This window comes from Populus alba, chromosome 7 (assembly GCF_005239225.2).
Source record: "Populus alba chromosome 7, ASM523922v2, whole genome shotgun sequence".
NCBI classification, from domain to species: Eukaryota; Viridiplantae; Streptophyta; class Magnoliopsida; order Malpighiales; family Salicaceae; genus Populus; species Populus alba.
In genome coordinates, this window is record NC_133290.1 from 3268235 (window position 1) to 3287899 (window position 19665).

General features: G+C 31.5%; 3 protein-coding genes and 1 long non-coding RNA gene across 4 annotated transcripts; 2 read left to right on the plus strand and 2 right to left on the minus strand.

Moving 5' to 3' along the window:
* Window positions 1-1670: 1670 nt before the first annotated feature.
* On the minus strand, window positions 1671-5400 carry LOC118063150 (RNA demethylase ALKBH9B). Its single transcript, XM_073410537.1, has 7 exons — window positions 5128-5400; window positions 4378-4977; window positions 3364-3449; window positions 2936-3246; window positions 2725-2796; window positions 2351-2631; window positions 1671-2299 (listed from the first exon to the last, which is right to left on the minus strand). The coding sequence occupies exons 1-7, from the start codon at window positions 5294-5296 to the stop codon at window positions 2283-2285; spliced, it is 1536 nt and encodes a 511-aa protein (XP_073266638.1). The 5' UTR covers window positions 5297-5400; the 3' UTR covers window positions 1671-2282.
* Window positions 5401-7291: 1891 nt separating this feature from the next.
* LOC118063358 (uncharacterized) lies at window positions 7292-7835 on the minus strand. The gene is made up of 2 exons (XR_012170263.1): window positions 7717-7835; window positions 7292-7501 (listed from the first exon to the last, which is right to left on the minus strand). It is a non-coding gene; the product is annotated as an uncharacterized lncRNA (long non-coding RNA).
* Window positions 7836-11642: 3807 nt separating this feature from the next.
* LOC118063149 (AAA-ATPase At3g50940) lies at window positions 11643-13787 on the plus strand. Its single transcript, XM_035077088.2, has 3 exons — window positions 11643-12617; window positions 12835-13185; window positions 13367-13787. The coding sequence occupies exons 1-3, from the start codon at window positions 11697-11699 to the stop codon at window positions 13439-13441; spliced, it is 1347 nt and encodes a 448-aa protein (XP_034932979.1). The 5' UTR covers window positions 11643-11696; the 3' UTR covers window positions 13442-13787.
* Window positions 13788-16273: 2486 nt separating this feature from the next.
* LOC118063148 (histone H4) lies at window positions 16274-16818 on the plus strand. The gene has a single exon (XM_035077087.2). The coding sequence runs from the start codon at window positions 16364-16366 to the stop codon at window positions 16673-16675; it is 312 nt and encodes a 103-aa protein (XP_034932978.1). The 5' UTR covers window positions 16274-16363; the 3' UTR covers window positions 16676-16818.
* Window positions 16819-19665: the final 2847 nt, after the last annotated feature.

Consider the following 19665-nt stretch of genomic DNA (forward strand, 5'->3'; position numbering starts at 1 on the left):
ATATCATTTTAAATTAATTCAGGTCAACTTGATTAATTATCCAACTCGTGACTTATATCTTAAATTATACTAGGTCTAATTACTTGTGTTTTAAATTAGACTAGGTTTAATAACTTTGATTTCAACGATAGAATAAAATTCACATTTATGAGTTAGAAATAATGAAGTGCTCATTTGATATTATAGCAGCTTCTATTTTTTAAATTGTATTTCACTTGAAAAAACATTAAATTTATTATTTTTAGATAATTTTATTAGTTTTGATATGTTAGTATAAAATTTAAAAAAAAATCATAAAAAATATTATTTTAATATATTTATAATTAAAAAATTCTTTTAAAAAATACATCATAATATTAAACACAAAAGAAATTCCATTGTTATAATCTTGGATCTACTGAAAAAAAAAAAAAAAAAAAAAAAACAGTGCCATTTGACACTCGTACCACCATCTCCCGCTTCGACCTAATTGTTTCCAGGGCAATTATAATAGTAAATTAATGTTTTTTTGAACTGGTCTTGAAGAGTAATTAACAATGTCCATAGGCGCCGCGTTAGCGTGTTCGTGCAAGTGAGCCACCACGTCATCTTTGAACAGCACGTGTAGTTGCTCACTAAGGTGAAAAATGGGCTTTGTTTTCCGGTCCATCACGACAGATATTATTTTTTTTTGTTTTTCTTCTTCTTTTTTTTCCTCTTTTTCATGGTTTTATGTTTAGCCTTTCTTCGTTACCCTTTATCATTTAATTTAATTAAAGATTAAACTCTATAGTTTTCTTTAGATTTTTATAGGATTTTTTTACTAATTTAAAAAATAACTTGAGTTATTTAGAATTTTTTTATTTTTTATTTTTTGCTAATTTCTTTAATCATATTATTAAATTAACATAATTTAATAAATTCAGTCGGGTTAATAACCCGAGTCTTAGATTTATTTAAAAAAAAAACATTGTCATCACTTAAACATCTTTTTTTTTGCGTTAAAACCAATTTGGTTTGGACGCAACATAGCACGAGCTGCCGATCCAGGTTTGCTTGAGTAATTTTTTATTATTTTCTTTTTATTTGATTTTTTTTCATTTTAGGCCTTTAATATCTGGTTAATTAGAATCAACTTTTTTGATTTTGTTTTGATTTGGATTCCATGAGATTATCACATGCTTATGTTTTGGATCACATATTAAACATAGCAGGCTTAGATCAATTTATTCTATCGTAGCCTCAATGTTTTCAAGTAAAAATATATGAAGTATGTCACCACCTTAGTATTTTAAAAATATTTTGTGCATAATACATGATACTCTTGACTTTATAATATCTTTATGCTTTTTTTTAAGGTTATAAAAAAAAACCCGATCCGTGACGTAGCATTACTCGGGTAAAAAACTAGTGCTGATTTTTGTAGGTTTTCATGGATATTGTGAAAGAAAAGGATGGATAATAATGGCATTTAATAAGATTTCACTATCAATACAATTAAAATTAGGAGTTATTACGTCATAATAACTTCTTAGACGCTTCAAGGTTGAGATTAAGACATTTGAAATAGTAAGGGTTGAAATAGAATGATTATCTAGCCAAAGAAATTCATATAGCTTAGACCCGGACTTGACTAACAAGTTAAACCCAGCATGTAACCCGACGGGGTATAAAAAAAATTCAACTCAGAATTCACCAAAGCTAATATTAATAAACTTGCAAATCAATAATATGTTGACACCAATCAGGTCAAGGGAAAACAATTATAATACAATTCTCAAGACTTCCAGTGTAGAAAATGAAAACAATATAATGCCATCTCGCGCTAAGACGCGGTGGGGTATTTCTGTAACCAATCACCTCAACAAAGCAGCAATCCATCACAATTCACAAACAAGCAGCATCAAGCTAGCTGATCCAATTGATCAAAAAACGAGCCATGCTTCGAGATACGGAGAATCCGATCAGGGATGGAACCAAAACCAGACCTTCAAAGGATTCCGGCTACACAATTGTTATAGTAATGTCTAAAACCTTAGGATTCACACTACCAGACAACAGACTCAATATTGCTCTCTATTCCACCGTAAGCACCCATGTAAATATTTGCTTTGATCAGAATCAAATGAAGAATGCATTAGGTATTGCTACGTATACATAAATATATTCAGCTGAACTCTCTGACACTGAAATAAACCTCAACCTCCATATCCGCTTTCCACAGAATACTCAAACATGCCAGCAATTAAATCTCAGATGTCCAAATCTGAAGGGTACAATTCAGGCAACAGAAGGGTTGGACCTCATCCATCAGCTCTACCTATATTTTCCTTGATCCTCTGCTGATATGCAGCTCATCCATCAGCTCTACCGATATTTTCCTTGATCCTCCGCTGATGTGCAGCCGGTCGTCGACTCTGACTTGAGTAATAAGGTTCTGATTGGGAACCATTCTCTGCAAATCTCCTTCCTTCCATCTTACCCTCTTTATCAAATGGCCGCCTTTTCATGTAGGGCTCAGATTTAGGAGAATTTAACCTCCTTGTTTCATCTGGTTCGGATGGCAATGGCTGAATTCCCTGCAAACCAGGATCTGGAATAAAACCTATAGGTCGTTTTGCTTCATCCATTTTTCTAAATGTGATTGATACCCTATAACAAATACAAGGTGGGAAAGGGATCAAATTAAATAAACACCATACAATAAGAACAGCTCAAGAAGATTCAAAAAGATTCAATCGCTACCTCCTTTTATGAACTGGAGGCACACAATGCTTAGCAACGTCTGCTACATTTCCATTCAAGACAAGAGCAGATCTGAAAACAAAAATGAGTAAGATTTTGGTTCCATGACAACAAAGGTGGAGTATAAACAAATATCAGGACAATAATTACATGATCATGCACAAGATATAAAAGCAAGAAATTGATGTCAAGGATTGCACGTTAGACATACCCCACAGGAAGAGGGATTGCGATTGGACCATCAACGTCACCCGCACCCACCATCTTTAAGTGTGACCCAAATAGTATATTGCACTCGCTAAGAAAAGAGACAGTACAGAAAGGTCGAACAAAATCATGGTTATCAATGTGAGGAGGTATACAGTCCCCTTCTTCATAAATGTTAACAATACAACTGTCCGGCACACAATTCGGCGGGATAACATGCCATCTGACCAGTCTTCTGATGATCACTTTAAAAAGGACAGGTATAGGATCTACCATTCCATCCTGGATGATGCCTGGCGGATTTCCATTTTTATCCTGCCACCATGGTGTTAATATTTCAAGTTTTAATGTCTGTGCAGTTTTGATATTCAAATTTTTGAATTGCCATAATTCAGAACGTTGATGATATGTAGCAAAGGGATCAGAACTTACTGTTGCGTAATTGTAACAACAACCAAACTGGAGAGTCACACGCCCTTTGCCCCTCACCCACTTCGGTGGAGCTGAATACGTTTGTTCTGCAAGAAAATTTCAGAAATTCCCTCCCAATTATGACAATGATATATCAAATAATTGAACATTTTCCAGGAAAAGTTTTACCTAGTTCAACTCACAAATGATGCAAAGAGAAAATCTTGGACATAAATTCATACCTCTACCGATGAAATCATGAAAGCACATCTAACAGATCAATACACTGCATGTGAAAAACAGCTAAGGCACTATTCAAAGCTAATGAGTCTACTATGGATGTGCTCAGATCCATAGAATTAGAAGAGGAATATAAAATTCCAAAAAATGACCAATCAACACTCAAGGTGAGTTTTGACATCAGTCTGCAAATCACCATGAGTACTGAGTTGAAAGTGCAAAACCATGTGAACAACAATGTTCGACCAATTTATATCATGCACGGGAAGATAATATAGAATGGTCAAATAGATAATACCGAATAGGTTGACATCTACTTTCATAACTTCAATGTTTTATTCTTTAAGGAACAGGACAGTCAATTGTTTTAGGGACCAACAAGTGTCAAATTAATGACGAAAGCTTAGATTTATTGGCATATGAAGCTACAAAGCACAAAAGGAAGATGCTTTAAACAGTCAAAATCTCTCAGTCAATTGTCACCATGGAAAATGTAGAATTTAATGATTGGTGCTAGTGTGCTATATAGTGTTCTTTGACAGTGATGAAAAACATGAACACCACTAGTTTGAACTGTACTTTTACTAGCACAAATTGACATGTATGGCATAAATATGAGTGTGCATACATCCTAGGAACCGCAGCTATTTTAGCACATAAAACCAGTGGCCAGAGCAATTAAGCAAAAAATGTAACATAGCACATAGAAAAGAATTTCTGATTGGCTTAAGCGGAAAACTTATTAGCAGATCAAATAGAATAGCCTGAGAAAGATAAAAGCTTTATGAAACCAACCTTTCAACTCTCCCCTTTTCCCTTTCTCTTTAAGAGCATACACATGATCAACAATCCTCTTCTGCTCCGCGGTACTGAAAATGTCCATGTGAAGTTCGAGACCCTGGAGAATATTAGTAAGCTTCCCATTAACCTTCTCAAAACACATAAACTCCTTCTTCCTCTTCACATTCATAAACCGATTGTATTCGCTTTGCTCACACGCCAACGTAGTAGGCTTCCCAACAACCTTTGTTATCCTCAAATCACCCGCTGAATCATTCACATTAACTTCCCGTTTATTCAACTCCTGCTGTTCCAGCTCCTTCTCTTCTTTTGCAAGTTCATCATCCTGTGTCATATCCGCCCAAGACATCCCCAAGTGCTTCTCACTATGAAATCCACTAGTGGAAGCCTCCAACATGGGTGGTGTTTCAGAACACCCAGGTGTTCCATCTTTCCAACTAACTATCGAATTCGTGTCATCCTCCTCTTTCAAACTTCCCACGGAATTATTTTCACAATTACCATCAGAACAACAATTCCCGTTGGACAGTTCCACTTTATCATTCAATTTCGGAAAATCCCCACTCTTATCTTCGCCTTTGAGCTCTACAATAACTACCAAACATACCACAACAAAAGACTCCAAATCAGTTAAAAATTCAAACAACAACAAACCTTAGTATATTTATTATTTTAAAAAAACTAGTGTTAAGATAATAAACAAAAACAAAAAGGTTAATTCGGGAAGAAAAAAGTTATTGTAACCTGAGAGAGAGCGAATGCGATCGGAGAGAGTTTTTGCGCAGTCACGGCAGAGATCCCGAGAGAGGAAAGGGAGCCAGGTGGAAAGAAATTCCGAAGCGATTTTAAGTTCAGACGGTTGATATTGAACAAGGAAGGGGTCATCGTTATCGGGATTATTGAGTTCAGTCATGCCTGACTGAGTTGGTGACTCGGAGAGTAAAAAATATGGAGAGGGAGAGAGACAGACAGAGAGAGAGAGATGACTTGAAACACAAGGATTGTGGGGGAGGTGGTAATAAAAGGTTGGTCGGTCGGGTGAGTGCTGGGTAGGAATGTTAAATTGGGAGTTTATAAGGGGTAGTTTTGGGATGAGATATATAGTTTCGATTCGGTGAAAGCATGTTCTTAAGTGTAGTTATGGTTACTTTTCAAAGTATTTTCAACTCAGAAAATATATCAATAATTTTTTTTATTTTTTAAAAATTATTTTTATGATAACACATTAAAATAATTTAAAAATATTAAAAATATATTGATTTAAAGAATTTTTTTATAATTTTTTTCAAAAATACTTTTAAAATATAGTGTCTAACAAGCTTAAATGAAGAATATTCATATGCTCATATATCAAAAAAATTAAATAAAACCATCTTGGTTTAATGATAAGAACTTGAGATTAAAAGAGTTATTTTTCTTGTGATTTCATGTTCGAGTCCTATAATTATTAAATATTAATAGTCACTGAAAATTTAATTAGTCATTAATTTTAGGTTCAGTAAGTATTAGTCAAGATATGTGTAAATTGATCTGAATAGTTTACGTGAATAAAAATAAATATTAAAATTAAAAAGTAACGTAACACATTATGAAGCAGTCATTGGATGGATGCTCTTTACTTAGATCGGATGGATTATATTTGTCACTCTTTTTGTCTTAGTTACATTAAGCTTATTTTTAATTTTATCCGATCAGAAAACTGGGTTTTAAATATTTTTTAAAAAATAATCTCGAATCACTGTTATTTTCATTTTTTTTTTTAAAACCCGGGTTTTTCCGCTATCTCTACATTAATTTGTCTGCTTGCAAACACAGATAGGATCAATGGTTTCCCCCATCTAATCTGCCTGTTTTAAAAGGATAATATTTGTGGTCAATTATTTTTTTGACTATGTTATTCCACTAGTATTTTTAATTGACTGAGATAATTAAAAAATAAAATCAATCTTACTTTTAAATTTTTTCTTACCACGTCAAAAGGGCCATTTCGGTCGTCAGATACTTTTATACACTAACTTTGTTTGATAGTGTAATTATAATTATTTTTTAAATAATTTTTTATGTTAAAATATATATTAATAATTTTTTTTTTAATTTTTAAAAATTATTTTTGATATCAACATATCAAAATAATTTAAAAATACTAAAAATATATTAATTTGAAGTTAATAAAAAAATTTAAATTTTTTTAAAAATATTTTTTAAAATAAAAAAAAACAGAAAAACAAGGGAAACGGCATCAAATAATAGGGTGCAAAAAGAGACTCGGATGCCTTGCACCAAACACCCACCAACAGTAGATAAAAGGGATAAACTTTGAAGAACTTTGCTAGCTAGCTGTAAAGGCACAAGCATCTGCTCGAAAGAAGTGGGAAGATAAGAGCCTTTCGGAAAAGATTATTGAACTTTACTTTGGAGAGAAGGTCATAATGCTGTTTTGGCTCACCGAGTTTACTTATGCTTCCATTTTCATTATGATTGGAGGTTGGATTCTTTTCCGGTTTGTAGGGCCTTCTCCTAATCTTTACCTGTAGGACACCACTCCTCTGTTCCTTCATGTCAAAGGGTTCATAGCCAAGATAGCATTTCATTAATGAAAAGAGACTGCTTTTTTTGCTCGGGTTTATGGAGATTTTGCTGCTATGAATCGAATATGTAATCAGTTGTTACATCATCAAAGCATAAATCTAGTCCGTCCAGTTTCAGCGAGGTTGCTTATGCTTCGTTTCGAAGCTTTAAGCAATGTCTCCGTCATCTTGAATACGTCAAGGTGACACTCTGTTGCTGAGTTATATCCCTTAATTCCCTCGATGAATCCCAAATGAGCAAACAGAAGGCAGGAGCAATCACTGACAAGTTACTTCTAAATAATTGCAGTCGACAGGGAAAGAATCCATAAGAACCAGTGTTCATACCAACAAATGAAACTTTATTACTCCAGTTGAGAAAAGAAAACAAGCTTTGAATATGGAATGGAACTCTCTCTCTCACACACACAAAACTGAAACAGAACCTCAAAGGAAGGGCGTTGCAAGCTAAATTACTTCTAAATCCTCTGGAAATTCACAGCTATAAGACATTGACTGGCTGAGGAACCATGTCTCTTTGCGTCTTACACCTGCAAAAAGCTTTCCGTATTCAGCCAAACACAACGATAGAGATATTAGGAATGATAAATTAAAACCAAAGTTTTAAGGTTTTGTTCAAAAACAGGATTGTTTCATGAAAACAGTGATGAAACCAGAATAAAGAAAGAGGACAACATCCATGCATTACACACAACTATGAATTGAGCAAGTTCTGTAGAGCTAAGAAAATACTTTAGTTGCTCACCTGTTGCACCATGATCGAGATGCGTAGTTATGATTGTTGCAATTTGTGCACATCCAATCTCCATTTCGCCATGGCTTGGCTCTGCTATGCAAAGCAGAAAGTATTACAATATAATTGAGGAATTCGTTTCTCAATCTCATGGTACAACATGGTGTATGCTATATGTCCATGTACAGAAACTTGGGAGTTATTATATTTATCCACACTCTGTTAGGTTAGAGAGAGTGCTAGATTTAGTCTTCATGCTCAACTTCCAATATTCCAAGTGATTCATCATTTTGCAGCACATTTCCTTCAAGCTCTTACCTTTACAACCGAATTGACTCAACAGAGTAATTTATTAGTTTTCTATTTAATTTCATTTATACAGATCCAGGGTGACTCTTACAGAATCAAGACCATGAAGGTGATATATAGATAGGTTCTAAATTCAGTATTTCATGTAATCACACACTCAAGAATAAACTTACACTTCAGCGCTTAGAATCAAAAGAGTTCTTCATTGCACCAAAGGATGGCCCTTAATTTCCCAGTTTATATATTTTCTCATTATTCTGTGTAGAAGGATCAACCCAGTCAACATTTACCCTTTTCCAAGCAGTGCAGGCATGGTTAATTGATGTGGAATTTGCACTGGTGCTTGCCAGTTTGGACCTAATTCTGTACTAAAACTGGGATAGGGAGCATAAACTCCCAAACATGTCTGCTTTACTTCCAATCATAATAGACGAACAACAAGCAGTACAGAGTTTCCCATTGCTCTTTGCTACAAAATAATAATAATAATAATTGAAGTATACCCGGTGGCGAAGAAGCAATGCACTTTTTGCACTGCAAATGCATCACGTAAGATGGTATGATCCAAAATGGAAGTGAATATCTAAGAATACACATGATCATACCTGTGCACGGGAAGAGTAATTATGGAAGCCAAGATTGCATAGCCGGTCACCATTTTGCCATCCTTTTGGAATTGGAGCAAGAGGAGGTTGATTTGGAGGGTTTGCAGAAGAAAGTCCAGAAATATGGTTTCCACCTAAAGGCCAAGAAGAATTCTGCTGAACTCCATGATCATCAACACCCCCAGCAGACCAGCTTGAATTCCAGCGTAGCGGTTGCTGAAGAGCACCATTGCCTGCTCATCCAATATTCAACCTTTGGTCGATGTATCACAAATATGTTAAATGATAAAATCAGAAAATAAATAAACAAGAAAAAGGATTTTAATCTTAATTAACTTTTTAAACTCATGATCCAAGTTATTAAATTAAAAGCATTATACATAAAAAAAAACACGAAGCCCAATCCATAAAAATCAAATGTTGAAGAATGAAATTTTAAAAAAATCAATTACATAAAATGATCCAAACCAAAAATTAATAATTAAAGAATAAGAATAAAAACCAAAATAAACGTAAATATAAGGGCAACTTTAAATTTTTAATTGGAGGGTGAAATTGAAAAGAAAAATAATTCTAATAAAAGGACAAAAAATATCAAAAGAATGAAGACCTTATTGGAAAAAAATAATATTTGATGAATTTAGATCAAATGGTGAAATTAAAAATCAATAAAATATTTTTAAAAAAAAGCAGGAAAAATACAGAAATCAAAAGAATTACAATTAGAATTGAATCGGCAAAAATAATACAAGACAAATTAAAATTGAAAAATAGAATTAAAAACAAATAAGACTTTCATAAAAAGAGCAAAAAAAAATAATAATAAGGACTGAAGTTGAAACATCAATAACAAAGAGAACTAAACTATAATTTATAAAGAGAAAAAATAAATCTCACTAGCAATAAATTGTCCACCACTACCGACATACACTGCATCAATAGGAAGAAGACATTGAGGTAATTTCAACAACACAACAAAATGATATTTTTTATAATAAGAGGTGTTGCACTTGCAGACTGAAGCTTGTGGATACTTCTTCACATACACCAACAACTTTTTTTTATTAAAATAACATTTTATCTATGTAAAAAGATCAAATTTCCATCCATGAAAAGAGTAATAACAAAAAAATATAGTGAAAAGACCAAAAGGCTCTTGGATGCATATTTTATTTTATATTTTAAGGGTACATTTATAATTTTACTGTGTTTTAAAATAAAAAAAATATATCATGTTAGTTTCAAAAATTTTGAATTTGAGGATAATTGGATAATTTTATTATGTTTTAAAAAATATAAAAATGTACATTTATTCATAGTCAATTTTTTAATGACTAATTAGTCATGTAAGAAAAATAAAATACCCTTAATATCAAGGGTTATTGGTTTTTTTAAAGGATAAAATAATAATTATATTATTTAAATAAATAGTAAAATATGTATCTATGCATAATAAATCGGCCTTCCTTTTTTTTTTTTTCCGGTTTACTTGGTTAGAACGGGGTCTAATACATGCATAATTTTGGGTTTCCTCAAGGAGAAATGAGATTTGCGATACAAGATGGAATTTTTTTTTTTAAAAAAAAGGAATTGTTTTTTTAAAAAAAGGAATTTTTGGATTAACTTTTTTATACCGACAACAGTAGTCAAATCGCAACGTGTCAGACATATACAAACTTATAGATTTATATGAGATTTGTGATACAAGATGAAATTTTTTTTTAAAAAAAGGAATTTTTGGATTAACTTTTTTACACTGACAACAAATTATTTCTCAGTTAAATAGTAAATGTGTCATACACATACAAAACTTATAGATTTATATTTTCCACGCGGCCCACCTATAAATTTTTGCGTATGTTTAAAATTGTAATTGAGGTTTTTTTTGTAAATATTTTTTATTAGGAAAAGTATTAAGAAATTTTTTTTATTTTTTTAAAAATATTTTTAATATCAGCGTATGAAAATAATATAAAAAATACTAAAAAATATTAATTTAAAGCAAAGAAAAAAATAAAAATATCTAAATTTTTAAAAAATATTTTTTAAAATACAAAAATAAATAGACATAACAATAAATAAGAAGAAACATACTTTTATTTTAGCACAATAAAAAAAAATATAAATTCAAAGTCTCTTCATAATTGTAATGTAATGGCAACAGAGTCCAGAATTTCATGCTAAGTGACACATGAATAAGTCAAGATAAAAACAGTTCACATATATAAATATATTATTTTAAATTTCATTGTTAATAAATAATTTCTTAATTATATTTTAGCTCTAGAAAAAAATAATTTTTAAAAAAACTCATTAATTTTTGGGATTTTCTGAAACTTTGGGAGTATAGTATCATAATATCTTATGGGTTAACTTAGTGATTTATTAATCTAAAATTTAGCTCGGATTAATTATTATTTTTCCCACTAAAATGTTATTGAAAAAACCTAAAATGATATTTTTATTTTTTTAAAATCATAATTGAGTTGACGCGATGATTTATAAGTCAATCCATACCTGAGCTTCGAACCTTCGAGTGTTATAACTAGGAGAGTTGGCGTGGCGCCCCGTCAATATATGCTTCCACACAATTTCTAGCACTTTGCCTCTACACTGACTCTGTTAGACTAATTCTTACAAGCAACCAGTTAGTAAGTGTTTACTGGTTCTTATTTTGGATAAGCCTCCCCTAGATCGATTAATTTATGCACTCCTTTCCTGATTTCCAGTTTAATAAGGAAAGGAATGTAGGAATTAATCAAATTTCTAGTAAATTGAAGCATCTTTTCAAACGTAATTTGTACTATCAGTTGCCACTTGATCCACCTTGCAATTCCAAGTAACCTTCTTTGCACCAGCAGCAACCGTATAATCCTTATCCACGGCGCAGAAGTTCATGGAAAACTGGTTTCTTTTTCTAGACTTAGTCTTTGCATTTACATCAACGTCTTAAACACTTTCTTTCCTGATATAAATAGGAATGCACCATCAAAGATCTTAACAACAGATACCAAAAGACACAGAAGAAGAAGAAGAAGGGCTTGGCAAGCAGTAAAAAGAAGATCAAGAAAAGAGCAAATGGGGTCAAGTCTATCCCTGATAGCTTCTGTTGCAATTCTACGTAGCTCCATCAATGACTTCGTTCCGCAAGAAATACGCAGTTGTTTGCAGGAATTAGCAAGTCGTTTTTCCTCAGAGCTCACCATGGTTATTAGCGACTCGCATGAAGGATCAAAAAACCATCTCTTTCATGCCTTGATGATGTATCTTGGCAGCAATGCTTTCTCTACATCATCTGTGCCACAACGGATCACGGTTGGCAAGAACGAAAACATCAAGGCACTGGCGTATGGCCTCGACAGGAATTGCAAGATTGTCGACGCCTTCCATGGTGTGGACATGAAGTGGTCTTACTGCAGTGAGTTCAATCCAGCACTCCAGTATGAGTTGAAATGGTATGAACTTCGTTTTCACAAGCGACACGCGAGTATGGTCAGGAACAAGTATCTGCCTTACATTGTTGAAATGGCTAAGAAAATTAAGGATCAAAACAGGGTAGTTAAGTTCTACACTACTCGCGGGGGACGCGATGGATGGAGCTGTAAGGGGATCAACTTGGATCACCCTATGACTTTCAATACGCTAGCAATGGATGGAAACCTCAAACAGAAAGTTATAGAGGATCTTGATAGATTCATCAAAGGAAAGAACTATTACAGGAAGATTGGTAAGGTATGGAAACGGGGCTATTTATTGTATGGCCCTCCAGGAACCGGGAAATCAAGCTTGATAGCAGCGATGGCCAACCATCTTAATTTTGACATCTACAGCTTGAACTTGTCTGCTGTCAGTTCTGATTCTTCCCTGGAGTTTTTGTTGCTTCACATGTCCAATCGTTCAATTCTCGTGGTTGAAGATATCGACTGCTCGATTGAGCTACAGAATCGTCAAGCCGGGGATCATCCATCGGATCATGATAAAACTCCTAGAAAGCCTCAGGTAGGATTCTTTTATATTTCCTTTTCCGATTCAACATAAAAAGTATTTTCTCAACCACTCAAGTCCAAGATATTGTTATTTATTTAGTCAAATCACGTATCAAATCTCTGGAGAGCAGTACTGTTAGACTTGTATATATTTAATTTCGCCTTGTTAAGGTTAGATACCCGAAGACATGGTACATCAGAACTGATCAAGCTATGTTTGATCTTGTCAGGAAAAGGTCGTGACACTCTCTGGACTTCTCAACGCCATTGATGGCCTATTGTCCTGCTGTGGAGACGAAAGGGTTATAGTTTTCACTACTAACTACAAAGATCGAATCGATCCTGCCTTACTAAGAGCAGGCCGAATGGACATGCACATTAATCTTTCATATTGCACATTCTCCACCTTCAAGCAGCTTGCAGCCAATTACTTGGACATATGGAACCACGATCTTTTTCCTCGCATTGAAAAGCTTATTTCAGAAGTTCAGGTTAGCCCAGCTGAAGTTGCTGGTGAACTAATGAAGATTAGAAATCCTAAAACCAGTCTCGAGGGCCTCAGCAGGTTTTTGGAAAGCAAAGTAAGTCCCTGACCTCATCAGTTTATGTTTATTACCGTAAAACAAGTTGCATTGTGTAGCAATATAATTAAATTTCTGACAAAATCTAGCAGAATCCTGAAAAGGGTACAGAGATTTTGCTCCTCTTATGCAACTTGGATCATTCATCACTATTTCTTGCTTCCTGTATTGTATTTATCAGAGAGAAGCAGCAAAATCCTCAGCTCCTTCTACTTCGGTACCTGAAGGTGTTGAGGATGAACCGGGTGGTGTGTAACCGGCCGTGGTCACCATCAATCACGGCCATGAAGGTGCAGCCCAGCTACGAAGCATACGGCGTCGTTGGGGAAAGAATAAACTGGCTAGAAGATTGCAAGAAGTGTAATCAATAAAATTGGTTAATGGGATATAGCCCAGGAGATATATTCTGTTGTGTGTAAGGAATAAATTTCAACAAGTCAAATATTAGGACAATTTGGTTGACTTGAAGGTCATGTGAACATTTTCAATAATCTAGAATTCTTTCTGGTAGGAGTTCCGGACTACCTCGAATCTGTCTCCGAATCGTTCTTATTGTAATTTTCCAATTCATAATTATAATTATTGAGTGATTTACTCTTCCATTTTTGCTTGAGACAGAATACCGACTCCCTGTATGCCAATAGATTTTACCATGCTTGCGCAGTGCATTCATTTGTTTTTCCAAGTATCATGGAATGTGTTATTTTCATAGTATCGGCTATTAATTTTAATTTGGCATTCCAACATTTTGCAATTGAAAAGCTCTACCAGAGTGCATAAACATGAATGTTCTGGTGAAGCTTTCTTTTTTTAAGGATAATTAACCAAACCTTTGTAAAACTGTGATCTGATCGAAACTCGGTTTCAACTACATTATATCACGTCACTATATAGATTTAGAATATGGTTGCGAATATTTTTTAAAAAACTTTTCGTGCTGAAATGCATTAAAATAATATTTTTTTTATTTTTTAAAAATTATTTTTGACATCAGCACATCAAAAAAATTTAAAAAACACTTAAAACATATTAATTTGAAATAAATAAAAAAAATTATTTTTTTTCAAAAATAATTTTGAAACACATAAACAAATAGACCGGTATACACCACAGCTTACTATAAAGTAATTTTATATGCAAAATATAAACCTAAATTGTATTGTTTATAGCTTTGTTTTTGTGATTAAACTTGCTTTTTAAAATATTTTTAAAATTGTTTTTAATTAAAAAACATCAAATTATTTTTTTTATATAATTTTTGATAATCCTTAAGTCATGATGTTAAATTATATATATATATATATATATATATATATATAATTAAAAAATATTATTGCAAAATTACTTTACAACCTCATCACCAAACATATAGTTATCCAATCGTTGATTAAAAGGTTGCTATTTCATACACATGAGTACATTAAGCAACTTAGATGACTTTTATGTAAGTGATCCTGTGAAGTTCGCAATCTCTTCCATGTCTCCAATAAATCATAGTTTTAGAATCTAGTCAGTTAGGATCATCAATTATGTAGTCAAGTTAAAAAAAATAAAAATTTAAGTTTACTTGATAAATTCCAGTAAAAAATCTGATTACAACTTATTAATTATTTTTTTAAAATAAAAACAACATAATTTTATTTTATAAAAAAATCAAAAATAATTTGAAATGATTTAATAACTTGATCAAATATTTTGACCTCAACTTTGAATTAGGTGATCCGATCGAGTTTAAAAATTATACAATAAATTATACCAATTACTCAAATCTGGGAAATTAAACAAGTTTCGAGGAATATTCAATATTGTAAATTCTAGATATATATTGGCTAAATTAACGTTCGGGCTTTATTTTTTTTTAGTATATTTCTTTTATAAATAACCAATCACAACACTATAACTATTAAAAATAGAAAGCGTTAGTTTGTCTAGCAGCATATAAAAAGAAGGAAAATCATTTATAATAAATTAAATTAAATTAAATCTTTTTATATATAGTCATGGTAGGAATGTAGTTTTTATTAACCCGGATTTAAATAAATTTTGATATCTATCACCCTCAAAATTTATCATTTCAGAATTTCACCTAAACTTGATCCAAACAATAACTATTTATAAAATATCAAATATATTAATAAATATTTAAATGGATATCCATTAAGTTGGAGTAAAATTATTATCCTCTTGTAAATGTAATGTTTCATTATCACTAATCATGAGTGATAATTTAATTAGTTAGATTTTAGATTTGTTTTTTAAAAATTATAATTTCAAATTTTATCATGATTATTTGAAATTTATGTGATTGTTAAATTCAAGGTTCATAAAACTAGTCAAAACATGTATAAACTGACCCAGATATCGCTGCCATTATATTATGCATTACAAATAGTAAAATAAAAGGCATCATGAAGTTAAAAAAATGAAAATTAGGATGTAGTTTTTATTTTTATTCCTTTTCCTTTCATTGTATAATTTTAAAACCAGAATCAGTAAAACAAGTTAACTCAAAAACAAAATTGATATGAATTAAAAAAAATAAAATTGATATGATTTAATTCGGTTAAACATTTAAATTCACTTACAACTTATTTAATTTTTTTTATTAAAAACATGTTATTTATTTATAAAAATAATAGTATTTTAATTTTTGTTTAAATTATATTTTAGATATCTAAATTAACTATCTTAATTCATAACTCAAACCTTATCTTAAACGATCCTCGGTGAGTTTTAAAATTGTTCTTCGTTAAAGAGTAGAAACAGCGTAATTACACAAGTAGGTGCTTGAATAAATAATCTAAGGAGGCAAAACTCCACGCTGGCAATCCTATATCCTGTTTATCTTCGTATCCGTTAGATCGATTTAACAAACGGTTATTACAAAAGCACCCGCTTGACGCGGATTAAAGCTTGAAGGAAGCCATGCTGGCAATCTCAGGCATCCTTTAAACCTCGTTAAAACATCCGTCAGATGATAACCAACCAACGGTGGATATTAAACCACCAAAAACACAAATCTGCTCTACCGCCAAAACAACTGCCTTTTATGAAGAGCTCTGCCTCGTATAAATACCCAGCCAAACCTCTCTATGCAAATCATCATTCAAGCACATAAAAAAAAGAGAAGAAGCTATCTACTGTTAGATTTTTCGAGAAAACAGGAAAGTTTGCGAAGATGTCGGGAAGAGGAAAGGGCGGAAAGGGGCTGGGAAAGGGAGGTGCAAAGAGGCACAGGAAGGTGTTGAGAGATAACATCCAAGGAATCACAAAGCCAGCAATTAGAAGGCTAGCAAGAAGAGGAGGTGTGAAGAGAATTAGTGGGCTGATTTACGAGGAAACTAGAGGGGTTTTGAAGATCTTCCTTGAGAATGTGATTCGTGATGCTGTTACTTACACAGAGCATGCTAGGAGAAAGACTGTCACTGCCATGGATGTTGTCTATGCTCTTAAGAGGCAAGGTCGTACTTTGTATGGGTTTGGGGGTTAGGATTTATCGGTTCTTCTATTTTGCTTGTATTGATTTCCTTTGCTTAGGAATTTAGATCTTCTATGGGCTAGAATTGAAAAATTGGATCTGTAATTGAAACAATTTTTTAATCCTGATTCAGCTGTTGCCAATTTAGGCCAAAATTGCTTGCTTCATTTTATTTGTTTTTGGACTTGATGCTACAAAACGCTCCGATAAGTGGTTTCTTGTGAGATTTGAGAAACTGGGCTACGAGGGTTTATGAGAAAGAATCGACAATTTCTGGGTCTGACATGAAAGAGTAATTGGTGTGATGTAGTCAAGCTGTTTGATGTTTGGTCTGTGAAGGGTTTTGATCGATGAAACTGTGCTGTCTGTTTATTTTCTTCGTTACCTTGGTGAAGGACCACTGCAGTTACCTTATGTGATATTAGAGCAAAAGGGCACTAGTCTTTGTCAATTAAGCCTTGTCTTGTATTTCTGCAGCGAGTTTTCATGAAGATCTGCAGAAGCTATGTGTAATGTTTTTAGCCAGAGTAGTTTGTTTTATGGAAGGGCTAGAATCTGTGAAATGGAATGGCATGGAGGGAAAAATATAAGTAATTGCATTGATATTAATTAAGAAACAAGCTTGAGAGTAATGCCTCCAACGTATAGTTAAGGGAAAATCACCACCGTTAATTTTGAAATCCATTGTTTGAATACCTCCATCTGCTAGTTTTTCTTTTTTTTTTAAAAATAAACAAAACAGATCATTCATAACAAATGAAAATGAAAATCCAACAATTGCTGGTTTAATTTCATAAACAGAATAGCGGTCTCTTTATCAATACAATTATCCCTTTTTTTTTTAGTTTTAATTTTTATAAATCTTTCTAGTCAATTTTCACAAAAAATAATTTTCTCTTACTCCTTTGATTTAAATGCGCGATAATAGAATATTAAGAAAATTTATTTGCCCTCTAAATCAAGATACCAACACCCGTGGATTTTTTTGTTTCTGGAAAATAAATTTATTTTATTTTTATATTTAATAGTGTTATAAAAAATATTTTTCAGTATTTTATTATTTTATAAAAAAATAAATTGAAAAGTAATTTTTTTATATAATTTATAAAAAGAATAGGAACCAATCTATAAATAAAAATGTTATTGGAGAATAAAACTAAAAAAAAATTATAGTTTCATAAATTATTTCAAATAAATCAAGTAGAAATTAAAAGAATAAAAATCAAATTTTATATTTAAAAAAAATCAAAATATAATGAAATTTAAAATAATAATTAAATCTCATAAATTATTTTAAATAAAAAAATATGAATCAAATTTGATAAATAAAAAATTTAATAAATAAAAAGATAATAAAAAAAATAAGATTAAAAAAAAAAAAAAAGTTGATATAAAAACCAAATTAAATCAAATTTTAAATAACATAATTAAAAAAATATATAACACAATATATAATAATCAAAAAATTAATGGTTAAATTTGATATAATCAAACAAATAATAATATATATATTTTTATTTTTATTGCAAGTTCTTAAAGTTGTATTATACTAAAAAAAACTAAATTTTTTTAAACTAAAAAGTAATTTTTATTAACCAGATTTTTTTAAATAGTAAATAAATATGAAAAAGATTAAAAAACAGTTCTTACTTCCCACGAAACAAACATGGCCTCGACAAAATTACGTTGGAAAGTGACAGAAAGCCAAGTGCACGTGTCTAACTTTCACCCGCTGTAGTCTTTCCACCCAGATCGATAAGATCTCACCCGAGACCGAGATCGAGACCGAGACCGATTCCAAAGCCGAGATCCGGAATGGAATGGTTGATTTGACCTCGCAACCCCTACCACCTTTCTTTCTATACTCCGGTGCTAGTGGCTGACAAAAAGAAAGAGATAACACAATTTGTCGATTCTACACCCACTAATAACTATGAGAGAGAAATTACACAACTTTTTTCAACAAAATACTTTGAATACTTTTTTTAAGATGTAATATCCTATAAGCTTTAATTTAAGATGTGTATTACATTTTTTTTTTATTTAACATTGAACAAGAAAAATAATTATAACATCGGAAAAATTCAGTTTAAGGTCTCTTAAATTATTTTAATCTATAAGTTGAGTTCCCTTTCATTTACATTTTTATTATTTTTTCAAATAAGGCCTAAATAAAAATACAATTTATGTGGTATTGTTTTTTAAATGTGGAGTATGATTAAGATTTTAAAATAAATATGCAGCAAATATATAGAATATCATACATATACACATTGTTTTTATGATTTTTCTTAATTTATAATACTAGCATTCTTTTTTAATCAATTCTTGCAATGTGAATGCAGACGGCTAGGTCTCTAGTAATAATAATTTCTTCAATTATTATGTATATTTTCCAATGTAATTTTTTGAAATAGCTTATACATTTATCCAAAATTATTGTTCTTCACAAGTCATAGATTTTTTATTGATAATTAACTTCATAGGTCTTTTAGTGTAAAGTTAGTACCTAGTGCAATGTTCAAAGTTGCGTACAAGGATCTTTATAAAAGTAATTTAAAATGTATAAAGGTTTATATGATATTTAAAGCATTCTAAAATATTAGTCGACCTCTATAGCATGGATCACGATGAACAATATAAAAGTAAAGCGATAATAATTTACAATTACTATGTAAGCAACTGAAACGATTATTAGCTAATTATATGATCCCTTATGCCATCCGTTTGTATAAAAAAAATGAAACAGGAGAAAAAATTTAAATCGAAAAATTTAGATCATAATTTTCTATGATGTGTACATATCTTTTGTTTTTGTTTAAACCAAATAAAAGCTCTTATTATAAGCTTTAATGTAAGAGATACATTTAATATTTTTTTTCATTAAAAAAGAGAAATAAAAAAAATAGGGAAATTGTCTCAATGCTTGACCGATCATTTTTGAAGTTGCTTAAGAGTTTAGTAATGGTATAATATTTGAATTATGTGTCGTTTATATCTTT

Excerpts from the sequence above, each read along its gene's own strand:
- LOC118063150 (XM_073410537.1), bottom strand. The coding sequence starts at position 5,296 with ATGACTGAACTCAATAATCCCGATAACGATGACCCCTTCCTTGTTCAA. Across the intron at positions 3,247-3,363 it reads GTTGTTACAATTACGCAACA|GATAAAAATGGAAATCCGCC; the intron begins GTAAGTTCTGAT and ends CCATGGTGGCAG. Across the intron at positions 2,797-2,935 it reads GCAATCCCTCTTCCTGTGGG|ATCTGCTCTTGTCTTGAATG; the intron begins GTATGTCTAACG and ends TTTTGTTTTCAG.
- LOC118063149 (XM_035077088.2), top strand. The coding sequence starts at position 11,697 with ATGGGGTCAAGTCTATCCCTGATAGCTTCTGTTGCAATTCTACGTAGC. Across the intron at positions 12,618-12,834 it reads AAACTCCTAGAAAGCCTCAG|GAAAAGGTCGTGACACTCTC; the intron begins GTAGGATTCTTT and ends TGATCTTGTCAG. Across the intron at positions 13,186-13,366 it reads GCAGGTTTTTGGAAAGCAAA|AGAGAAGCAGCAAAATCCTC; the intron begins GTAAGTCCCTGA and ends TGTATTTATCAG.
- LOC118063148 (XM_035077087.2), top strand. The coding sequence starts at position 16,364 with ATGTCGGGAAGAGGAAAGGGCGGAAAGGGGCTGGGAAAGGGAGGTGCA.